The 22081-nt window shown below is 43.0% G+C and overlaps 1 protein-coding gene across 1 annotated transcript in view; it reads right to left on the bottom strand.

The window, feature by feature from the left end:
* The window catches only part of BTBD2 (BTB domain containing 2), a 68731-nt gene extending 52221 nt beyond the window's left edge, over window positions 1-16510 (bottom strand). Inside the window, exon 1 of the mRNA XM_072601495.1 lies at window positions 15837-16510. Coding sequence (XP_072457596.1) covers window positions 15837-16447 — 611 coding nt within the window. The 5' untranslated portion in view covers window positions 16448-16510. The remainder of the gene's footprint in view (window positions 1-15836) is intronic.
* Window positions 16511-22081: the final 5571 nt, after the last annotated feature.

Below are 22081 nucleotides of genomic sequence, written 5' to 3'. Positions count from 1 at the left end.
AACTTACAAATTTGTCCTAACAGAAGTTTCAATACAGAAAGTTCCCCACACAAATTAAATCAGTGGTCCAGACTAAAATAAATAAATACACACACACACACACACACACACACACACTAATGGTTTAATGGTTATACACATGTCAAATTCATTATCTAATTTTATCTTCAAATCCAGGTCTTACATGAAATGTGGTATTTCTTACACATACAAAACTTAAAATGCTTCTCCAAAACAAAAAGAAATTCTAAACAACTGTATTTCCCCTCCACTTAATAAACTCCATTGTTTTTCTGTTACTTTCAGGATCAAATAGAAAATCTTGTTTGGCTTTTAAAGCCCTTTACAACCTGACTCTTACCCACCTATCCTACCTTCTTATACTTTACTCCCCTCTCTATAGATCTGGGAGGGGAAGACCTCTTTGGGTCCTGAGTGGCTCAGAATGAATGTAAATTGTTCCAGAAACCCTGAGGGTCTTCCCCTCCCAGATTGTTTTTTTAAGAAGCCATTTTTTTGTCTTATTTTTTATAAAGCCTTAATCACAGAATGGGTACTGCCTCAATCAAACTGAGACCTATTAAAGACCTTAGCTTGAAAAGGCCAAGGTCCCCCACTGCATCCTGGGCCACGTCCAGTTGTCCTGATCTATATCTGTCCATTGGACCCAGAAGGCTCTAGAGGAGAAAGTTAGGCTGGTGACTCTTCAAAACCCTTCCTCATTTAAATCCAATTCCCTTGCATGTCATGGCATCACCTTCCTGATGTCATGGTCCTCTTCGAGAAGGACAAAGAGCAGCAGCAGCCCCATCCATGTACTTTATGGTCCAGCAAAACTGGGCCTTCTTGTTGTCTGTTCTTCCCATGTGACACTCCATGTTTTTGCCTAGAATGTCCACTCTTCTCGCCTCTATCTCTGAGCTTCCTTTAAGACTAGCTTAAATCCCACCTTCTACAAGGAGCCTTCTCCAATTTCCCCTGCCCCCTCCCTCCACCAGTGCCTTCTAAGATTACTTGCCATTTACTCCGTATATTTTCCATGCACACCGCTGCCTGCAGGTTTTCTATCCCACTAGAATATGAGCTCTTCAACAGCAGGGACTACTTTTGCCTTTGTGATTCCAAAATGCCTGCACATGGTGAACTTTGAATTCACAGTGCATATATTTGATCCAACAAATGATGGATCTTATCTAAGTCTTCTCACAACATGCTTAACAGGTCCACCTAAGGTGAAGATGGTCTTCCTCACTTTCACTATGCGTCACAAGGATATTAAGGGAGTACACAGTTATCTCCTCCTCTTCCCCCAGATCTCAGCCAATATTATAAGCTTCGATAGTGCTTCAAAGCTCAGATGCTGAATAAGCAATGGCAATATGAAGCATCCTTAACATGTATAAAAATGACTCCTAATGTTTTAGTCAAAGGTTCCTGTGTCCCTATTACTCTCCTGCATTTTGCTAATACCTATCCTCTAAAAGGGATAATGCAATTTTCACAGCTTAGCACAGCACCTGACCCATAGTAGGCACTTAATAAACAAAACATTTACTGAGTGAGATGATCAGAATATCCTCCTCCCTCCAGGGTATGTCGATACCATTGGTGAAGAAATTGACTTTGCTCAACTCTGCCTGTTTGTTGGGGATTTTTTCCTTTTATTGTTTGTTCATATTTCAACAGCAAGAAGAGAGCTACTATATAAATCCAAGACATCATCACTGCTATTCCTTCTGGGCTCAACTAGAACATACTGAAAAGGTGCATGCTATATTCCTAAAAAGAAAAGAAAAACTAGAGGGAAAAACACAGGGCATGGAATTTGTGGGTTAGAAGGAAACTAAGGGATTTAGTCTAATCCTTTCATTTTACAGATAAGAAAACTAAGGTATACAGTGTGACTTGTTAAGGTCACAAGGGTGGTTAAATGGCATCAGTGGAACCTACAGACCATCAGTTCATGGCTTTTTCCATTATACAAACTGCCTCCTTTAGCCTCATGCCTTATTATAAGAACTTCAAAACCAAGACAGACGCTGGGGATCATAATTATTTGCCCAGAGTCACCCTGGAACAAACATGGGATCTGAACCCAAGTCCTCTGAAAGTTCTTTCCACTATACCACACTGCCGGTTTGACTCAATTCTCTAAAACCAGATTAAGAAGTCCCTTCAACAATTAGGAATGTCTGCACCCTTTCACACTGTGAAATATATATATTGTTTTAACTGATATATATATATATATATATATATATATATATGGCTATATATAGTGGCACTCTCTCTCTACGTGTGTGTATATATATATATATATATATATATATATATATAATGGCTCATGTTATGTGTGTATACATGTGGATATATATGTGTGGATATATACATACACACACACATACACACATACACACACATACACACACACACACACACACACACACACACACACACACACACATATATACACACAAAACAGATCACTCAGTCCCACTGTGCCATAACTAAATGCCTTGGGTACTAGGTACAATATCAATGTACATAAAGTAAATGTAAATTGAAAAAAGAGGTAAAAATATTTTAAATATGGTGATTTTCAGGGCACATTCCAACATTAACCATGGACACATTACTTATCTCGTGGTCAGACTACTAAAAAACAGCTAACAAGTCAATGCAGCACACTCTCTAGATTTTCACTCTGAAGAAGTCTACTATAGGGAGGGAAATTCAGTGCCTTCTGGAACTACTCTAACAAGTAAACAACTTTGCAAAAGTTCATTTTATTTATCTGTATTATTCTAATCCATAATATAAACTAATACAAAGACTGAATAAACTACTATGGATTTCAACCCATACCATAATCTAAAGAGAATAAGGTGTCCTCCCCACTCATCCCTTCCATCTCCAAGAAATGTTATAGGGAAAGCAACACTGATTAAGATAGAATATCCTGGCAACATAAATTCTCCCTACTTCCTAAAACAGTATTTTCCAAATTGACTTACTATGGAAGACTTTTGGCCTTGAAAGGCACCATATACTGATCTGAACTTCCCCCCTACTCCTTATCAAGGCTTGCACAAAACCAGACCATGGATCAAAAGTTTACTCAGCACCACAAGCAGAAAAGTCATGACCTTTATTAAACTTTCCTTTATATGTTGTCTCCCTTCCATTAGAACATGGGTTCCTGAGAGCATGGACTACCCTCATTTTTAATATGTACTTCTAGCACTCAGCTCAGTGCCTGGCACATAGTAAGTACTTAATAGATGCTTTTCCATCTTATTTAAGATTGCAAAATCTCAGGTACTAGGTAGAACCCTCAACATATATAAAATGAAATGAAAATTTTAAAAAGAGGTAAAAAATATTTTAAATACGGTAGTTTTCAGGACATATGCCAATATCAACTACGGACACATTAACCATCCTCTCTAATCCAGCTATCTGAAAAATGGGAATCACAATACTTACGTTACCTACCTCACAAAATGCTTTTCAAGTTTTATATTATCATGCTTTTTTCATACTGTTTATGCCTACTTTCAAATGTTTCTTGTATACGGAAAATGGTTGAATTTTGCTCTCTCATTCATTCTCCTAGACTCTTCCATGGAAGAATCAGGTACATCAACTGAAACAAAACTTTTTTTTTTGATATCTGAACCACTATTTCATACTTCATGACTTTTTCTATATTTTTGTTATCAACATTCCTTAACTTTTTAAATAATGCAAGAAATGTGATTCTACCTGTAAGGACTAAACGCATCCAAGGATACATATGCTTAAATATTTTGTACTTTTGTGGTAAATAAGAAAAAATTCTCCTTCATTTACTTCTACTGGATCACTCCCTTGTCCACATTAGTCATTTCCCTTTGAAGTGTCAATAAAACTGATCAAACATTTATAAAACCTTGTGATTAACATACTTATAGTTTTGAAAATTATTTTTTCATGTATTTTCCACTATTTTACTATTTTTTCAGATTTTCAGAATTTATAGTTTGGTATAAATAGTATAGCTGTCATAATAATATAGTTTTGCTTGAATCTTTACTGATAAAAGGTCTGAGAGACACTCTGATGAATAGATTTTAGAATAACTAATGTGCTAGTGAACTTTCATATCAAAAAGTGAATTTGATAATGGAAATGCTCCAACTACAGCCCAAGAGGCAGTGAAACTGTTTTCTTTTTTCTGATTCCAGCAACGAGTCCATCAGCTAAGTTCCTTCTACAGCCGATGATCTAAAAGGTAATGAGAAATGGATTTCTTGCCAGATTGAAATTTATGACAAAAGAGATGAGTATCAAATGAAATTGTATTTGTCAAGTACTTAGCCCAGTGCCTGGCACATAGTAGGTGCTATGTAAATGTTAGCTATTATTATGAAGAGCCACAATGTCTGAAAGGTACAGATGGTTCTTCCTGACTATGCAATAGCTAAATACTATTATACTTCGATCTGGCCCTACTGCAAATTCCACAATCTGTAGTGTGAAGAATTTTCAAATTTTATTTAGTGAGCCAATGCCTAGAAACATTCAGAAATGAACAAATGCTGGGAGTCAGTGAATAATGGGTAATGCTAACTGGTCCCTTACATTCAGGGGTGGGAAACCTGAGGCCTAGAGGCCACATGTGTCCCTCTAGGTCCTCAAGTGGGCCCTTTGACTAAATCCAGACTTCACAGAACAAATCCCCCTAATAAAAGGATTTATTCTATAAAATTTGTTGTCAGTCAAAAGGCTGCACCCAAAGACCTAGAAGGCCACACCTGGTTTTGAAACCAGAGGCTCCCCACCCCAGCATTAGGTGAATTAGCAAAGTTTATTGCTTTATTGCAGAATTGTTGCATACTCATAAAAAAGTATGTGGTATAGCTCCTAGGGGTTATTCAATAAAGCTATGCTATGTAATCAATTCCTAGATATTATGAGGTACCTTCAACCTTTACCTGAAGACTGAAAGAAAGCAAACTCTATCTCAGGAAAAGTTTTATCTAGCAGCCTAACTATGGAATCTTTTTATTCAAAGTTGTCACATGGCTGATGCACATACACCAATCAACGAGCAATTGCTGCTTTGCAAAGCATGCAGTAAATTTATTCCATATGTGACAAATTGGGTCAGAAATTTTGGTTGACAGTAGACAACAAATATGTGGCAGCAGAAAACAGATACTTGTTCAATGGATTCTCTTGCTTGGGAAAAGACAGTACTAGAAGCGCTGATAGTAGTGTGCCGTGTTAGGTGTAGTAATGCTAAGGCTGATGAAGCTGCAAGTCAACAATTGCTACAATGTAACCTGATTTACATTGCTTCATTTTCCTGGGGACTTGTAAAGCAATAGGGCAGCGCTATTGAGACTATTAATCAGAACTATAGAGAATAAAGACAAGAGAACAAAGAAACACATAGACCACTGCGTGAAACTCTGATTCTGAAATCTACCTAAAAGCCTACAATGATACAGACTTCATATCAGTGTAAGAAATCCAAATCTGTGACTATTAGAAGACTCCATCCAGATGTTCAGAAGAACAGATAACAACCCAAAGCCAAAGCCAGAGACTACCCTATTTTATAACAAAAGTTAGGAGGAGATATTCTTGACAAAATGGCAAGGTGTTACTCAGTGAAAGCAACAAGTAACCTCCAAGTCTCTCATCTCCCATTGCCTTTCAGACATCCCAAAGGAAGGATTTCCAGAAGACATCTTCAACTTAACAATCTAAAACCGAGTCATTATCTCTCCCTTAAACCCTCCCCTCCTCCTTCCTTCCATATTACTATAGAGGGCAACACCATCCTACCAGTACCTTAGGCTCCCAACCTAGGAATTCACCTGGACTCCTCCTTATCTCTCATGTCCAAGCTATTTGCCAAAGCCTATCCATTTCACCTTTGCAACCTCTCTCCAACATGCTCCCTTTTCACCTGAAACTTTCCCCACTCTGGTGTTGACCCACATCACCTTAGCCTGGGTCGCTACCATAGGCTGCAGGTAGGTCTGCTGGCCTTAAGTCTCTCCCCACTCTCCAATCCATCCTCCATTCAGCCACCAAAGTGATTTTCCCAAAAGCAGGTTTGACCATATTATCCCCATTCTATATATCTCCAGTGGCTCCCTATTTTCTCCAGGATCAAATACAAAATCCTATTTGGCATTCAGAGATCTTTGTAACCTTCATAACCCTCCTCCAACCTTTTCAGTCTTCTAACACCTAACTTCCTCCCATGTACTCTGATCTAGCGACAATGGCCTCCTGGCCTTTTTTCAGTCTTTATCTTTTTTGATCTCTCTGCAGCATCTGGCCCTACTGACGTTCCCTTTCCTTAGTTTCCAAGAAGCCACGCTCTCAGTTTTCCTTCTGCCTTTTCATGGGCTTTTTGGCACCTTAAAATGGGTGCCTTCCAATGTTCTATCTTTGGCCCTCTTCTCTGTATATATGTCTCTCCTCTTAACAATTTCTTCATTCTCTCAGATTCAACAACCACATTCAAAAATGTGGTGCTATCTTTTCACTCCTTCTTCTCCTCTCATATTCATTCAGTTACCAAGCTCTATTCAAAATATCCTTCACCAAAAAAATTTAAGATCTTTGACAATCTGTCTGTACTCCCTCCACTCTGATGGAAAACAGGTGTTTTATCACCACACACCCAGATGACTGTGACAGCTTCCTTCATGCTCTTCCTTCCTTCTTCTACTCTCTCAACTCTGTCTAATCCATCCTATATATTCCAGCCAAATTCATCTTCCTTATGCAAAATTCCAATGACGTCAATCCTCTGGTCAAAAATCTTTAGTGGCATGTACAAATTTATTTATAGAAGCTCTCTTTATGGTGGCCAAGAACTGGAAATAGAGGGGATGCCCATCAATTGGGGAATGGCTGAACAATTTGTGCCATATGGATGAAATGGAATACTATTGTGCTATAAGAAATGATGAACAGGAAGACTTCAGAGAGGCCTGGGAAGATTTATATTAACTGATGCTGAGTGAAGTGAGAACCAGGAGAACATCATACACAGTAACAGCCACAGTGGACGAGGGCTGTTTCTGATAGACTTAGCTAGCCCTTCACAGCAACACAAGGACCTAACACATTTTCAAAGGACTCTTGATGCAAAATACCATCCATATTCAGAGAAAGAACTATAGAATCGGAATGTAGAATGAAGTAGACTATTTTCTCTTTTGTTATATTTTGTTCTGGTTTTTCTCATGGTTTCTCCCATTCGTTTTAATTCTTGTATGCAACACAACTAAGGTGAAAATGTGTTTAATAAGAATGTATGCGTAGAACCCACATAAGACTGTATGCCATCTTAGGGAGGGAAGAAAATTCAAAACATATGAAAGTGATTACTGAAAACTGAAAATAAATTAATAAAATAAATAAAAAGGCAAAAAAAATCTTCAGTGGCTCCCTATCCCCTAGGGAGTAGAGTTCAACCTCTTTTGCCTGGCATTGAAGGCCCTCCAGTTTGTCACCACTTTACAAATTTTACCTGTTGTTATTCCCCTCCATGTTTCAGGCAAACTAAACTAATCTCTAGCATCAGCACAAGCTCTATGTTTTCCTACCTGTTCTTTGATTCTCATCTCAAATGTGGCTACCATCAATCAATCAATCAATCAATATTTATTAAATGCTTACTATGTACTATGTGCCAAGCATTGTACAAAGTGCTGAAAATATAAAAAGAAGCCCTGCCCTCAAGGAACTTACAATTTATTAGGGGAAAGAACTATATACAAAGTAAGCTATATACAGGATAAATAAGAAATAACAGAGGAAAGGCACTGGAATTAAGAAGAGTTGGGAAAGCCTTCTTGGAGAGGTGGGTCAAAGCAAAATGCATCTAAATCCCTCTTTCACATCACCAACCTTTCAAAATACTTGATGATAATGATCACAGGATACTTCCTTTTCTCCCCTCCCCCAATAAGTCTTTACTTCTCCAGAGTAAAAATCCCCTATTTCTTAAAACTGATCCTATGACAAGATTTCAAATGAGAATACAACAGAGCTATTCAACCACCTGGTGCTACACAATATACCCCACCACTGAGACTAAAATTGTATTTATCTGTGAAATAAGGACATCAGACTAGATGATCTCTTAGGTTCCTTACACCTCTAAATTCTATGACTGACCTCTCCTGCTCCAACTCCATACTTAGTAAACAAATCCTATTGATTCTTCCTTAACAAATTATCTTAAATTCATTCCCACTGTCACCACTCCAGTTATCACTACCCTCTATAGTGTTATATAAACACTAGCTCTAATCATCACCATGACTTTATTATTATTATTATCTAGCCTGAGGGCAGCTAGGTGGTGCAGTGGATAGAGCACCACAGAAGGAGTCAGAAGGACCTGAGTTCAAATCTCACCTCAGACACTTGACACTCACTAGCTGTGTGACCTTGGGCAAGTCACTTCACCACAACTGCCTCATCCTGGGTCATCTCCAGTCATCCTGATGAATATCTGGTCATCGGATTCAGATGGCTCTGGAGGAGAAGTGAGGCTGGTGAACTTGCACAGCCCTCCCTCACTCAAAGCAAAGTCAAGTGCAAGTCATGTCATTATTTTTTTGATGGCATGGTCTTCTTTGGCAATGAAGGACAAACATACACATCTAGCCTGAACTACTGTAAAGGCTTATCTTAACTGGTTATCTTTCTGTCAGTTCCCCCAGTCAACACAGCACTACCAGGTTACTCTTTTCCTATACCCATTACTTTGATCTCACTACTCTGCTCAAAAACTTTTTTAAGCCCAAGTTCCTTAACCTGACATTCAAGACCCACCACAACCTAAACCCAACCTACTTTATCTCAATAATGGGACCAAACAAAATCATTCACAATGCCTCATACACAGCTAAGGCTTCCTTACCTCTATGACTTTGGCAATCCTGCTTTCTTTCCCCTTTCTCAAAAATCCTCTTTGCCCAACCCAACTCATATTTGCCTTTTAAAATCCAACTCATCTTTCCAATGTCCAGAAATATCACTTCTTTCATAAAATCTTTCCCAGTCCTCTCCAGTTAAGAATCTTCCCTACCACCCTCAAATTCTTATTATCTCTTTATTGAAGTCTTCAAGACCTTATCACAAACTGACATAGATTATTATTATGTGAACATCAATAATTATTTTTTAATTGACTGATCACAACTCCCTCTAGTGGTGCCCTAGGCCCTACAAGCATTAATTGTTAAACCAATTATCACCCAAGTACCATTCCAATGAGTACTCATCATACAGACAGGTAACTCCAAAAATATCTCCTGATATACTAGACATTTGAGGCAGCATAACCCAGCATATAGGGAACCAGCCTTTAAGTAGAGAGACGCATACAGGCTGTGTGAACACTGCCAAATCACAACCTCTCCGAGCTCTAAGCCAGTGACACCAAAAAGAAAGGAAGCCATTAATTCACATATAAAGATGTCTGCTGGCTAAATACCGACTTAGTTTTAAGGTTTAATATTATCTGTTTTATTGTATTTTTATTTTGTTAAATATTTCCCAATTATATTTTAATCTGATTCTGGCACACTTGGGAATGTTGTTTAATTTGGATTTCAAAACCACAATAGCCCATGGTTCCCTGGGTGACCTGTCCAATTCTGCTTCCTCCCCTCCAGCAGCTTCCTCCAACTACTGAGTTCTCCTCCTGAACCTCAGTTTGAGGAAGCACAAGTCAGTCGTGCCCACTTCAAACCCACAATTCTCCAGAATATTTCTCCACCTTGCCCCAGGTTCCTAGGCAAGCACCTTCCCCCTCTCCCCCCATTTTCTCTTCTCAGCTCTCTTCTGCTACTAGATTGTAAAAGCTCCCTGAGGGCACTCTTTTTGCTTGTTTCTAAATTCTTAGCACAGCATCTAACATGCCCATAAGGTCTTAATAAACCCATTCATTCTCTCTCTTTCTCCTTTGCTCCCTTTGTCTCCCTCTCCTCTTTTCTCTCCCTCTCCCTCCGTGGGACTTAATGACAAACAATATGATCTTGTGGTCTCTGATGATTCACTATTTTACACTAAAGAGAAACTTAAGTAGCTTCATCTAAGTGGCATGAATGATCTTTTGGCTCTCCTATAAATTTAATCCCATGAAGCAGGTGATGCAGGGCACTGGGAGTTTGGTCAGACATTGAAGCCCCCAAGGTCATCCACTGCATCCCAGCTACATCTCTCCCTCCCCCCCTTCCTAGGTGCTGATCTATAACTGCTTGAGGGAATTTTCCTCAAGATAAGTTTCCAGCCCCAGTAAAGTCCCAGCTCTAGTTCCCCTTACTAAACACCAATAATTTTATACAAGTTACACAATGTAAGTTCATTATCATCCTCAACCATTCCAAGTGTCAAATTTGATTCTTCAAATGAATTCTATCCCAATAGTGCGCTTCAAACATTCTTCTGGTTCTAAAAGACTAACGTGAAGCAGCAAACAATGCAGAGAACACCTTTCCAGGTCCCTCTCAGCTCTCCATCTCTGATCCTGTAGAGTCAGAGTCCCAGCGGTGACTGTAAATATATAAGCCTTAGTTCTCTCAACTGAAAAATGGGAAAAATAACATTTATAGTATGCTACCTGAAGAGGTTAACTGAGAGGAATGCACTTTGCAAACTTTAAGTCCTACATAAAGGCAAATTATTTGTTTTGTCATACTACAGAACTTTCAGCAATGAAAACTATTATGAAAATTATTTTCTCTCAGAAGTACTCCAACTACATTGTATTTCTAGTAAAACAAAAAAATGACCTGACAAGGCATGTCAATCTCTCTGTGCATCTGCTAAATTTCAAAATTTCATTTCAAGGCAATGCCGTCTGAAAATCATGTGACTTAGTTAACAATTCAAAATCACTGTTATCCTTTGTTAAAGGATTTTAAAAATTATTAAATTTAGGGCTATGTAACTGCACTTTAATAAATAACCACTTGTAAATTATTTTGCTGTTTATCTGGAAATACACTCTCCAAATTCAATTACTGACAAATATTTGTTAAGTATATTTTTTTAAATTATTTTTTACCATCCAGAATAAACTAAGTAAAATATGCAAAATGACAGAGGTCAATTAAATCTCCAGTGAAACCCTCCAACTTGTAAACCCACAACAAATCACTGATTTAGAATTGTCAGGGCCATTAGAGGGCCACTAATTCAAACTCCTAGTTTTGTAAATGATGAAACTGAGACCCTGAGGAGACAAGCACTTCCCCCAAAGTCCCCAGTAAAGTAATGGCAGTCAAGATCAGAATCCAGGTTTGCTGACTCACAGTACTAACATTCTTTCTGCTATTCCAAGATGCCTCTAAATGCAGCTGAAATAGTATTCATTATTTCTTTGGTGAATGAAACAATAAAGAATGAACAGAGCCAGAAGGCAGTACTAAAATCACTGCCTAGACAGCAGTTCTTGGCCCTGTGCATCCACAACCTATAGTTATCATACTTTGCTTTTTGGCAGTTATTAACACAGATCTCCTGCACTTTGAATAGCTATACTGTACTCCTGGTACATTGCTGGCAACTTCACATTCCACTCTGAACACCTCACCCTATCCCCTCCAACTCAGAAAGTAATCGATGTGAAGCTTCTCCAGGCTTCCATCCTGTAAGATTCCCCCTTGAGGAAGCCTTGGTTTCAAACACAGGAGGGTTTAATTGGCCTCCATTATCATTAACAGTTACAATTTGCCTTCTCAACTTCATTGACACCATCAACCCCTTTCTTGAAAAAATAACCAGGTTAATGGATAAAAATTCCATTTCAAAGGCCCATCTGCTACTCTATACTGGATCTATGGATGAAGTTGTAGAAATCTCAGTTCAAGATAACCACACCTCTAGAGTCCTGGGGAAGAAGAGGCAGCATCATGTAGCAGAAAAAGTACCAATTTGGGGACTGGGGTCTCTGGAGGCCACACCTGCCTCATGAGGATCAAGGAGCTGGCTTGTTCTCCTTCTGTCTCTAAATCCAGATCTCTTCCCATTAAGCTGTGCATGAGGCCTCACTCCTGAAAGTCCTTTGTCTATTAACACACAAACAGAAAGGTATCTGAGGCCCAAAAGAAGGTGCATAATTTCAAGAAATAATAAAATATTGCTTATCAGGAATGACAAGAAAGAATCTGGCTTAAAGTCCAACATACAAACATACCTGTACAATGATCCCCAAGGAGATAAAAACCATTTGGCAGAAGGCAAGAAGGCTACAGAAAGGTACACAGGTAAAGGGGAAAAGGAGTACTTGAGTTGAAAGCACAACAGAAAGTTCTAGCTGTGCATGGTTGGTCAGGGAGGGCACAGCAATCTTCTGAGGGGAGAACTAAAGACTATTAAATTGCAAATATACCAATCAGGCAATATTAATTGATCACAGGATTTAAGCTGAAAGGGACCTGTACACACAAGGTTCATTTTCTACTGCTTAATGCCTTCTTTTTTCCCTACTAAGCCATAATATTTCTGACTTCTTCCCCTTCAGGCCTCACTGGTTACATGTAAACCCTGAGGGGCAGGGGCCAGGGATGCCACAAATTTCTTTGTATATTCTCCAAGGTGCCAAACATTTATGAATTTATGAAATCTATTGAACTAAAAATGTCTCACCTCTAAAAGTCTTCCCTATCCATCCCAAGCTTAGTAAATAGAAGGTGTTTGTTTAATTACGTCACCCTTCTCCTCATTTCAGTAATCAAATGATTTGCCCAAAGTCACACAGCTATTAAGTACCAAGTACTAATTTAAGCTTGAGTCTTCTGACTCCAAATTCAGATCCAATGAGATATTATCTGTAAAGTCCTTAGTACAGTGCCTAGAACAAAGTCAGTAATTTTACAATGTCTTTTTCCTTCCTGCCCTAATCCAAGTTATTACACAAGAGACTGTGCTAGTTGCCATTTTCATGGGCCACTGACCTTATACAATCTGATTGGGGTAAGAGACTGTCTTATATGAAAATAATTACACAAAGGAATAAATTGTGAGTCTCAAATGAATAGCATAAATTTCAGAGGGGGGACCCATTGCTAGGGGGCAGATGGCCAAGAAACGCCTTCCAGAAAAGGTAAAGTGTTTGCAGTTCAACTGAGTATTCATGCTTGACACCATACAAAAGTAGTATGGTATAGTCTCTGCCTTCAAGACGTTTTAAATGCAGGTGTGTACAGTAAGGACTGTAATTACAAGACGGTAGGAATGACAGGGAAGCTGTCTTAAATATCTACTATCCTATACAATAACCAAATAACCAAGAGATATTTACTATCTACCTACCTAAAGGGTAGATGTAGTTGGAAGAGAGGAAACTGATGTGGAAACATTAGTGGGTAAGGGAAGAGAAGGGAGTTAAAGGAGGGAAGCTAGAATTTGCCCACTGTTTCCTTTGTTCTTTTTGAGAGGTTGTTTAGGAATTAAGGGTTCAAGGTAAAATCAAATCACAGGGCCCTTTAGAGAGCATTTGGTCTAACGCAATCAGTTTACAAACAGAAAAACTGAAGTCCAGAGAGGAGAAATAACTGGGAGGCGGGGGGTGGGTGTTAAGGGAGAAACCAGGACTAACAGAAAGCATCCCAATTCTACAAGGGGGCAATAAGAAAAGAGAAGGTAGGAACCCTGTGGGTAAACTGGGAGCCTCAGAGACAAAGACACAACTTTCCCCCTAGGAGGGCATGACAGACCTGCTCTGAAGTCAGTGGGGGGGGAAAGGGACCCACACGTGAAGAACAGGGCAAGGGAGGACAATGGGAAAGGGGAGGATTTAGAAGCTGACACCCTTAAAATAGGAAGGTATATTCTAAGAAAGGGCTAGGTTGGAGGGGGGCGTTAAGAAATCAGGGAAAATGGAAATCAGAGGAAGGGAGTTCAGGAGCAACTGAGAATAACAGATCTGTAAAAGGGAACCAGAGGTACCTGGGGAAGGGGAGTATAGAGGGTTTGATCTAAAGGGAAGAAAGAGATCTATGATCAAGGACCACAGAGAGGTTTATCTGCAGAAAGTGGCAAAGGGCAATCATCGGGGAGGGGCCTGGTTTGTGAGCCTGAAGAGAGGAAAGGGCAACAGGAGGGCTAGGAATAGTGCCAGGGAGGGGGGCTGCCTCTGGAGCTGTCTGAGGACTGCCCCTTTTTCCCTGCAGGGTTGTGGTGAGGGGTACCACAGTGGGGGAGTTTCAGAGGAGGGGCCATCATCATCATCATGCTCATCACTGGAGGCTCCCTCTGTGGCTCTCTCAGGACTGCCCTGCCCAGCTTTTTCCCTGCAGGGGAACATTGGGTTTGGGGGGGGAGGGGAAAGAGTACAGTAGCTGGGAGCTCCTAACGAACAGACATCATCATTGCCCTCATCCTGGAAGCTCCCTTGGTTGCTCTTGGAGGACTGCCTGGCTTTTTCCCTGCAGGGTGGTTAGGGTGGGGAAGCTCTGGGGGTGGGTGGGGGAGGTGTTCTGATAAGAGGACTTCTTCGTTACCGTCCTAACTGGCCATACCTCTGTGGCTCTCTGGGGACTCTAGCTTTCTCCTTTCATAGGAGCTGGGGGGTTTCCGATGAGTGGCCATCACCATTCTCTTATCTTGGGGTGGTGCTGCTCTGAGGAGCTGCCTACCTTTTTTTCTGTCAGGGGAGCTGGGACTGGGGTGGAAGGATAGAATAGAGCGAGGAGTTTCAGATGGGGATCATCTCAATACACCTCCTGTCTAAGGAAGTCCTCCTTGATTCTCCAAGGCCGCCCAGCCCATTTTTTTTCAAAGGGGCTGAAGGCACAAGTGGGGGGAAAGATGGAAGCCATCCCCACCCTCCCCCAGTCTGCGGGTACCCTCTTTGGCTGTCCAGGGCTGCCCAGATCTTTCTTTTCAAAGAGGCTGGGGGAAAAATGGGGGGAGGGCGAGTGTTGGATGGGGGTTATCCTCATCCTCCCCGAATGGGGGTGGAGGGTTTGGATGGAGGCTATCCCCATCCTCAGCCAATCTGGGGGAGCGCTGCCGGCACTCCCGGGGCTGCCCGGCTTTCTTCTCAGAGGGATTGGGGTACAATGGGAAAAGGGATTCAGAAGGGGGCCTACCCACATTGGGGGAGGGGTTCAGAAGGGGCCGTGCCCATCCTTGGAGGGGAGATTCGGGAGGAGCCCATGCCCATCCTGGAGGAGGGAAGGCTAGGGGTGGCCGTGCCCATACTGGGGGGGAAGGTTGGGGGGGCCGTGCCCATCTTGGGGGGAGGCTCGGGAGGGGCCCGTGCCCATCCTGGGGGGAGGCTCGGGAGGGGCCCGTGCCCATCTTGGGGGAAGGTTGGGGGGGCCGTGCCCATCTTGGGGGGAGGCTCGGGAGGGGCCCGTGCCCATCTTGGGGGGAGGTTCGGGAGGGGTCCGTGCCCATCTTGGGGGGAGGCTCGGGAGGGGTCCGTGCCCATCCTGGGGGGAGGCTCGGGAGGGGTCCGTGCCCATCCTGGGGGGAGGTTCGAGAGGGGCCCATGCCCATCCTGGAGGAGTGAGGTTCGGGAGGGGCCCGTGCCCATCCTGGGGGGAGGCTCGGGAGGGGTCCGTGCCCATACTGGGGGGGAGGCTCGGGAGGGGCCCGTGCCCATCCTGGAGGAGTGAGGTTCGGGAGGGGCCCGTGCCCATCCTGGGGGGAGGTTCGGGAGGGGCCCATGCCCATCCTGGAGGAGTGAGGTTCGGGAGGGGCCCGTGCCCATCCTGGGGGGAGATTCAGGAGGGGCCCATGCCCGTCCTCGGGGCCCATCGGCCCCCCGCCCGGGGCGCCCTCCCGCCCGGGGGTCTCACCTGTGCGCGGGGATGCGCTGCGAGCTCATGCCCTTGCCCACCAGGAAGTGCACGTCGCTGAGCACCTCGTTATTGAAGAGGAAGGCGAAGCGCTCCTTCACCGTGGGCTTGGTGGCCTGCCAGTTGTAGACGGGCTCGCGGTGCAGCACCAGCCCCGCCGCCCCCACTGCCCCGGGCGGGGCCGCCGCGGGGGCCGGGCCCGGGCCGGGGGCCGCCGCCACAGCCGAGCCGGCCCCGCCGCCGCCGCCGCTCCCCGCGGCCTGGGCGGAGGCGGCCCCGGGCCCGGCGGAGGCGGAGGAGGCCGCGGCGGCGGAGGCGGCCGCCGGGTTTCCGGGGGCCGAGGCCGCGGCCGCCGCCACGGCGCAGTTATTGTAGCTCAGGCCCGGCCCGGGCCCGCCGCCGCCGCCGCCGTTGCTGTTGCTGCAGCCGTTCCCCACCCCCGGCGGGCAGGACGACAGGCCGCCGCCGCTCCCACCGGCCGCCATCTTGGTTGCAAGCTGCTGCGGCAACGGCGGAGGCAGCGGGCGGGCGGCGGCGGAGACGACGGCGGCGGCGGCGGAGGCGGCGGCGCTCGGAGTGTTTACAAATAGAGCCGGGCAGCAGCGGCGCATGGGAGCGCGGGGTGCGCGCGCCCTCCGAGGGGGGGCTGCCGGGGGAGGGAGTGCGGGGCGCGCGCCGCCGCGGGGGGGTGGGGGTGGGGTGACCCTTGGGTGGGGGAGGGGCCTGGGTGTGAGGCCGAGCGGGGCTGGGGGGAGCGACCGAGGGGGCGCGCGGCCCGGGGGAGGGAGCGAGGCCGGAGACTGGCGCACCCTGCGGGGGAGGGGCAGGGGGCGGGGCAAGGGCAGGGGCGGGGCCCCTCGTGGGACCGTTAGGTGAGCCGCATCTCCCCCACCCCCCGGCGGAGCGCTGAAGCCGAGCCCTTCCTCCACTCTCTGGGAGCCCCGCCCCGTGCCTCAGTTTCCCTAGCCGCACAACCGTGGGATCTGGACGAGAAGCTAGCCTTTTAAATTCTGCCCACGCACTTGAGCCACGTGCTCCCAGGGCGATGTCCACGAAACCCTTCCAGTCCAGACCTGGGTCACAGGAGATCGCGAGAGGGAATAGAAAGACATTTTGAGGGCGTTCAGGGGGTTCACGAGGGACCAGGGCGGGCGGGAGGGGGGGAAATGGTTGTTAATTAAGTTAATGAGAAAGGAAAAGGCGGAGAAAAGTGGGGAATTCTTATTGATGGAGTATGCCCCCCCCACATCTCAGCAACACTCTTTCATTTATGTGAGTTCACTTGGGTCTTTAAATAAAGGTTTTTAAATTAGAAAATTATTATTACAAATATGATGTGAATTCACTTGGATCTTTAAATTAACAGGGTTTTTAAAAAAATTATGAAGTTATTATTACAAACAAGTGTGTGGATTCACTTGCATCTTTAAATGAGCAGATTTTTTAAATAAGATTATTACAAGCAAATATGATGTGAATTCACTTGCATCTTTTGGTTTTAGGGGATCTAAATCTGTTGATTTTAAAGGAGGCAGCTCAGACAACAAAAACTGTTCTTAAAGTGACCCCAAAGTCTGCCTAGCCCACGCTGAACCTGTGGACGTATAAGAATTTCTTCAACTTTTGTAGATCAAGAAATTAGAGGTTTTTAAAGCCCCTACTATGTACCAGGCTTTGTGCTAAGCTCTGGAGATACAAAGAGATGCAAAAGACAATCCCTGCCCTCACGGAGTTCACATTGTAATCTGCAGACGCACAAAGAGCTACATAAAAAAGAGAAAACTTCATGTTTTCTCTAAATCTTCAGCCAGGGATTCTAAGAAGCCCAAGTGGAGAGGGACAGCATGGGAGACAAGTCAGTGCAAAGTCACAGAGAAGGGTGTGGAAAGGGGATGGGGAATGGGACTTCTTTTTCTTGCTGTGTAGGTTAGACTTTCATCTCCAGCTATGCCCTTTTTTTGCGTAATCTCCAGCCTTTGGAGAGAAGAGGAGTAGTGGAGAAGGGGCTCTCAGCTCTACCTCCCATCAACCATCTACCTTCCATCTCATACTGCATTTGACTCCAGTCTGTTGGGAAGAGGAGTGGCACCTTCCACTCAGTGATGAACATTCTTACATTTGGTCATACCCTTCACATCTCAGTGATTCTAAATTCCTTCAACTCATCATCCAAACCCTATTCCCTCTACCCCACCCCAATTCCTCATTCCCATTGCCTGCAACTCTCCTACCTCAAAGTTTCAACCAAACGTCACCCAGCTCTAACATAGTGTCCTCTGGAATACCTATTTCACAAACAAACTTCCCTTCATCTTAAATCTTTTCCTTTCCTTTTCTTTCCATCTACCATCATTTGCCAAAATCTGGCTCCCCTCAGATGACATGGACTCCACGACTACTCTCTCTAGTTCTGGCTGATGTGGGGGCTGGAATCCTCCTTGCTCCCAGATGCCATTCACCCTCCATCACTCAGTAACCTCTCTTCCTTTGAGGTTTATCATGTTCGTCTCTATCACTCAATCAAAATTCTGTTATCTATAGACCCCTAGGTCACCCCCCTTCTAACTGAGGAAGTAGAAGGGGAGGATTGGTTGTATGAATGGAGTGAAGGGGATGGCTTATCAATGCTATAAGAGAGAAGGGAATAAGTATTTATGAAATATCTACCGTGTCAGTCACTACGCTAAGTTCAAAACTGGCCTCAGATGCTTGCTGGGTGACCCTGGACAGGTTACTTAACAGGACTGCCTCAGTTTTGAGCTCAGGTCTTTCTGACTCTAAGAACAATATTCTATCCACTATGCCACCTCTATATAGAAAGATAGAGCTTCCCCTACCTACAGAGATCAAGAAGATAAGATTTGATAATTTGCCTGTATATATATAGAATGAGTGGAAGCGAGGACTTGAAGGTGATGCTGAGGTTTTAAACCTGAATGACTCGGAGGATAGTAAGGCCCTTAATAATCTCAGGGAAGTTTGGAAGAGGGGAGAATATGGTGGGAAAGAGGAATTCTGTTTTGGATTAGGTGTATGTGTGTGTGTGTGTGTGTGTGTGTGTGTGTGTGTGTGTGTGTTCATCCTTTGTTGCCGAAGAACACCGTGCCATCAGAGAAATAATGACATCACTTGCACTTGACTTTGTTTTGAGTGAGGGAGGGCTGTGCAGGTCACCAGCCTCACTTCTCCTCCAGAGTCATCTGAATCCAGTGACCAGATATTCATCAGACTAACTGGAGATGACTCAGAATGAAGCAGTTGGGGTTAAGGGACTTGCCCAAGGTCACATAGCTGGTGAGTGTAAAATGTCTGAGGTGAAATTTGAACTAAGGTCCTCCTGACTTCTGCACTGTACCACCAACTGCCCTCTGTTTTGAATAAATTGAGTTGGAGATGCTTAGCGGTCTTGTTGGAAATGTCTCAGGCAATTGGTGGTGCTGGACAGCAGCTCAGGAAAGGGAAAGGGTCTGGATTTATAGACCTGGGAATCCTCAGTGCAGAAACAAGCATTAAACCCAAACCAGCTGATAAGATCACTGAGGGGAAAAGAGTAGAAGAGAGCAGGCCTATAATGAGACCTGGATGATGGAGACCGTGAAGGACTGCATTCAGCCTTTACCTGAAAACTGCCCATTATGGAGAGCTTTCCACCTCCTGAGATAGGCTATTCCTCTTCTGGCTACCTCTAACAGGGGGTGCTTCACATCAAACATAAGTCTTTTGAGGTCACAACTTCCTTCTTCTGTGTCAGATTCTTTCAAACCCTTGAAGATAACTATCATGCTTCACCTAAGCCTTCTCTCCTCCAGGCTAAACATCTTCAGTGCCTTCAACAAATATTGAAATACCTACTTTGTGCAAGACACTGTGCCAAAAGGGGGAGGAATGAGGGGTCACTAAAGACCTTTCTAGCTCTGAAACTTTGCTCAGGGAGGGGATGGGAGCAAAAGATGAAGTTGGAGGGGTAGAGTGTGAGACTCAGAATATATTGACTCTAATAAGTTCGTGGCAGTACAGCTTTGCTCACAGAACCCTTAGCTAGAAGTGCCTTTATGTAACACGAGGACTGACTTCTTCAGTAATATTTACAGAGGAGAAAACTGAGAATTAGAGGGTGAAACTGATTTATTCAAGGTCATAGTGCAAGTCAATGGCAAAGCCAAGATAAAACCCAGGTCCCCTTACTCCCAGGTCCAGAATTCTTTCCATAATACTGAGCCCAGTCTCCTCATTCTCAAGTCATCTCCCACAGGGTAAAGGGATGTTTCAGGAGTTGAGTGCTGAAGAAAAAATACTAGTACTGAACTATGCATTTTAGGCAATTTAAAATTATTCTAAATCTAAGCTATTTCTAGATGAGCAAAGAAACATCCAAATTAGCAGTCTCCTCATGCCCTTGACCTCTCCATACCCCTAGATAATTCGAGGTAACTTTTACAGAACTCTTTAACAAGGAAAATATAATAATATGTTAAAATAAAGTTTGAAGTTGACATTCCAGAACAGTAGTCACTATCCCATTCCTTTTTTGACCACTATTCTCAAGTGTTCTGAAGAAATCAAAGGGGCCTTCTCTTGTGGACGAATGTTATAATCATGAAGAAGAACTGCCCTTAGATGGGCCAAAGTACAATCACCTCAGAGGTTGGGGGGAGACAAGGATCTTAAGGAAAAAAGTAAGTTTCATTTTCTACTCAATTTCCTGAAGATTTGTGGCTTTTGACAAAATCCAACATCCATTTCTATTAAAAAATTATTAAAATCCAAAGCCCGTTTCTAAGTTTTTTTAAAGCATAGGGATAAATGGACTTTTCCTTACTAGAGTAAATAGTATCTATTTAAATCCAAGAATAAACATCAGATATAATTCAAAAAAGTTAGAAGTCTTGAAAGAAGGTCAGAGTTAAAGCAAAGATGTTCATTATTACTGCCACTATTTAAAATAGTGTTAGAAATACTAAGTATAGCAATAAAACAAGAAAAATTAAAGAAATAAACAAAATAGAAGAAACAATTATCAATTTTTATGGATGACATGATTTACTTTAGAATACCCTTGCCTCAGCTCTGCTGTTACTAAATCTACTCTGCTTAGTGTTCAACTCTACTAAATCAAAGAGCTCAAAGAAAGAAAAAAAGGACACATAAGCATAAAAATATAACAACTCTTCATAAAAAGTCAAAATTGGAAACTAAAGGGGTATCTTCCTATTAAGGAATGTCTTAACAAATGATGGCGCATACCATAAGAAATGACAAAAATGGACAGTTACAGAGCAAACTGGGAAGACCTCTGTGAACCAGAGCAGAGTGAAATGAGGACTAGAACAATTTATACAATGTTAACATTATAGATGAAAAGAACTTTGAGAGATATTAGAACTCTTGACTAATGTCATGATAAACTATGAGTCCAGAAGACTGAAGACCTTTTCTCCCAGAGAGATGATGAACTTAAAATATAGAAAGAGATATATATTTTGGTGCATGGCCCCTTGGGGAATTTGTTTCACTGAACTAAACGTATATGATGAAGGTTTTGTTTGGGGAGAGGTTGTTGTCCCATAAAAGGGGAAGGGGGACACTCAGTGAGAGGGACAGATTATAAATTCATATAAGATAATACAATTTAAAAAAAAAAAACTTTTATTCTGAAGTTAAACTACCTAAAGAGACACATCTGGAAAAGGGTTTTTAGACTACAGAAATATTTCTAAAGAAACTGCAAAGGAAGTTTTTAATATGCTTCCACATACGCAAGCCAAATGCTGGAGGCAATCTTGCTCTATGGTCATAGGTAATGATAATAACACCTTGTAATTGTAAATAGCTTTTACTGTCTTATATTGTATTAGTCGTTTCTCCTTATCTAGTCCATGAGCTTCCCAAGGGGAGTAAATATGCAGCAACAAGGATCTTTATGTACAATTTAGTGGACCTATTTCTATTTCAGTTTGGTACCACTGCTTTATATTTTCTGTTTCTTTTTCCTTACTGCCTTCTCATCCCCTGTCAATCTTTATTTCCAACCCCCCCCCACTCTACAGAAAATGTGCTCTCTAAAGTTAACAATGACCTCTCAACTGATAAATGACCTTTTCTTAGTCCTTAGTCTACCTCTCTGCAGTTTTTAATAGCTAACATTTATTTAGACTTAAATTATTCCTTTAATTAAAGATAATAGTCTATGAACTGGTATCCCTTTCTCCAGAATCTTCCCTATCCATTTTCCATACAGCTGACAA

This window comes from Notamacropus eugenii, chromosome 4 (assembly GCF_028372415.1).
Source record: "Notamacropus eugenii isolate mMacEug1 chromosome 4, mMacEug1.pri_v2, whole genome shotgun sequence".
In the NCBI taxonomy this organism is placed as follows: domain Eukaryota; kingdom Metazoa; phylum Chordata; class Mammalia; order Diprotodontia; family Macropodidae; genus Notamacropus; species Notamacropus eugenii.
Note: the sequence above shows the minus strand (reverse complement) of the source record. Positions and strands in the feature narration are given on the sequence as shown.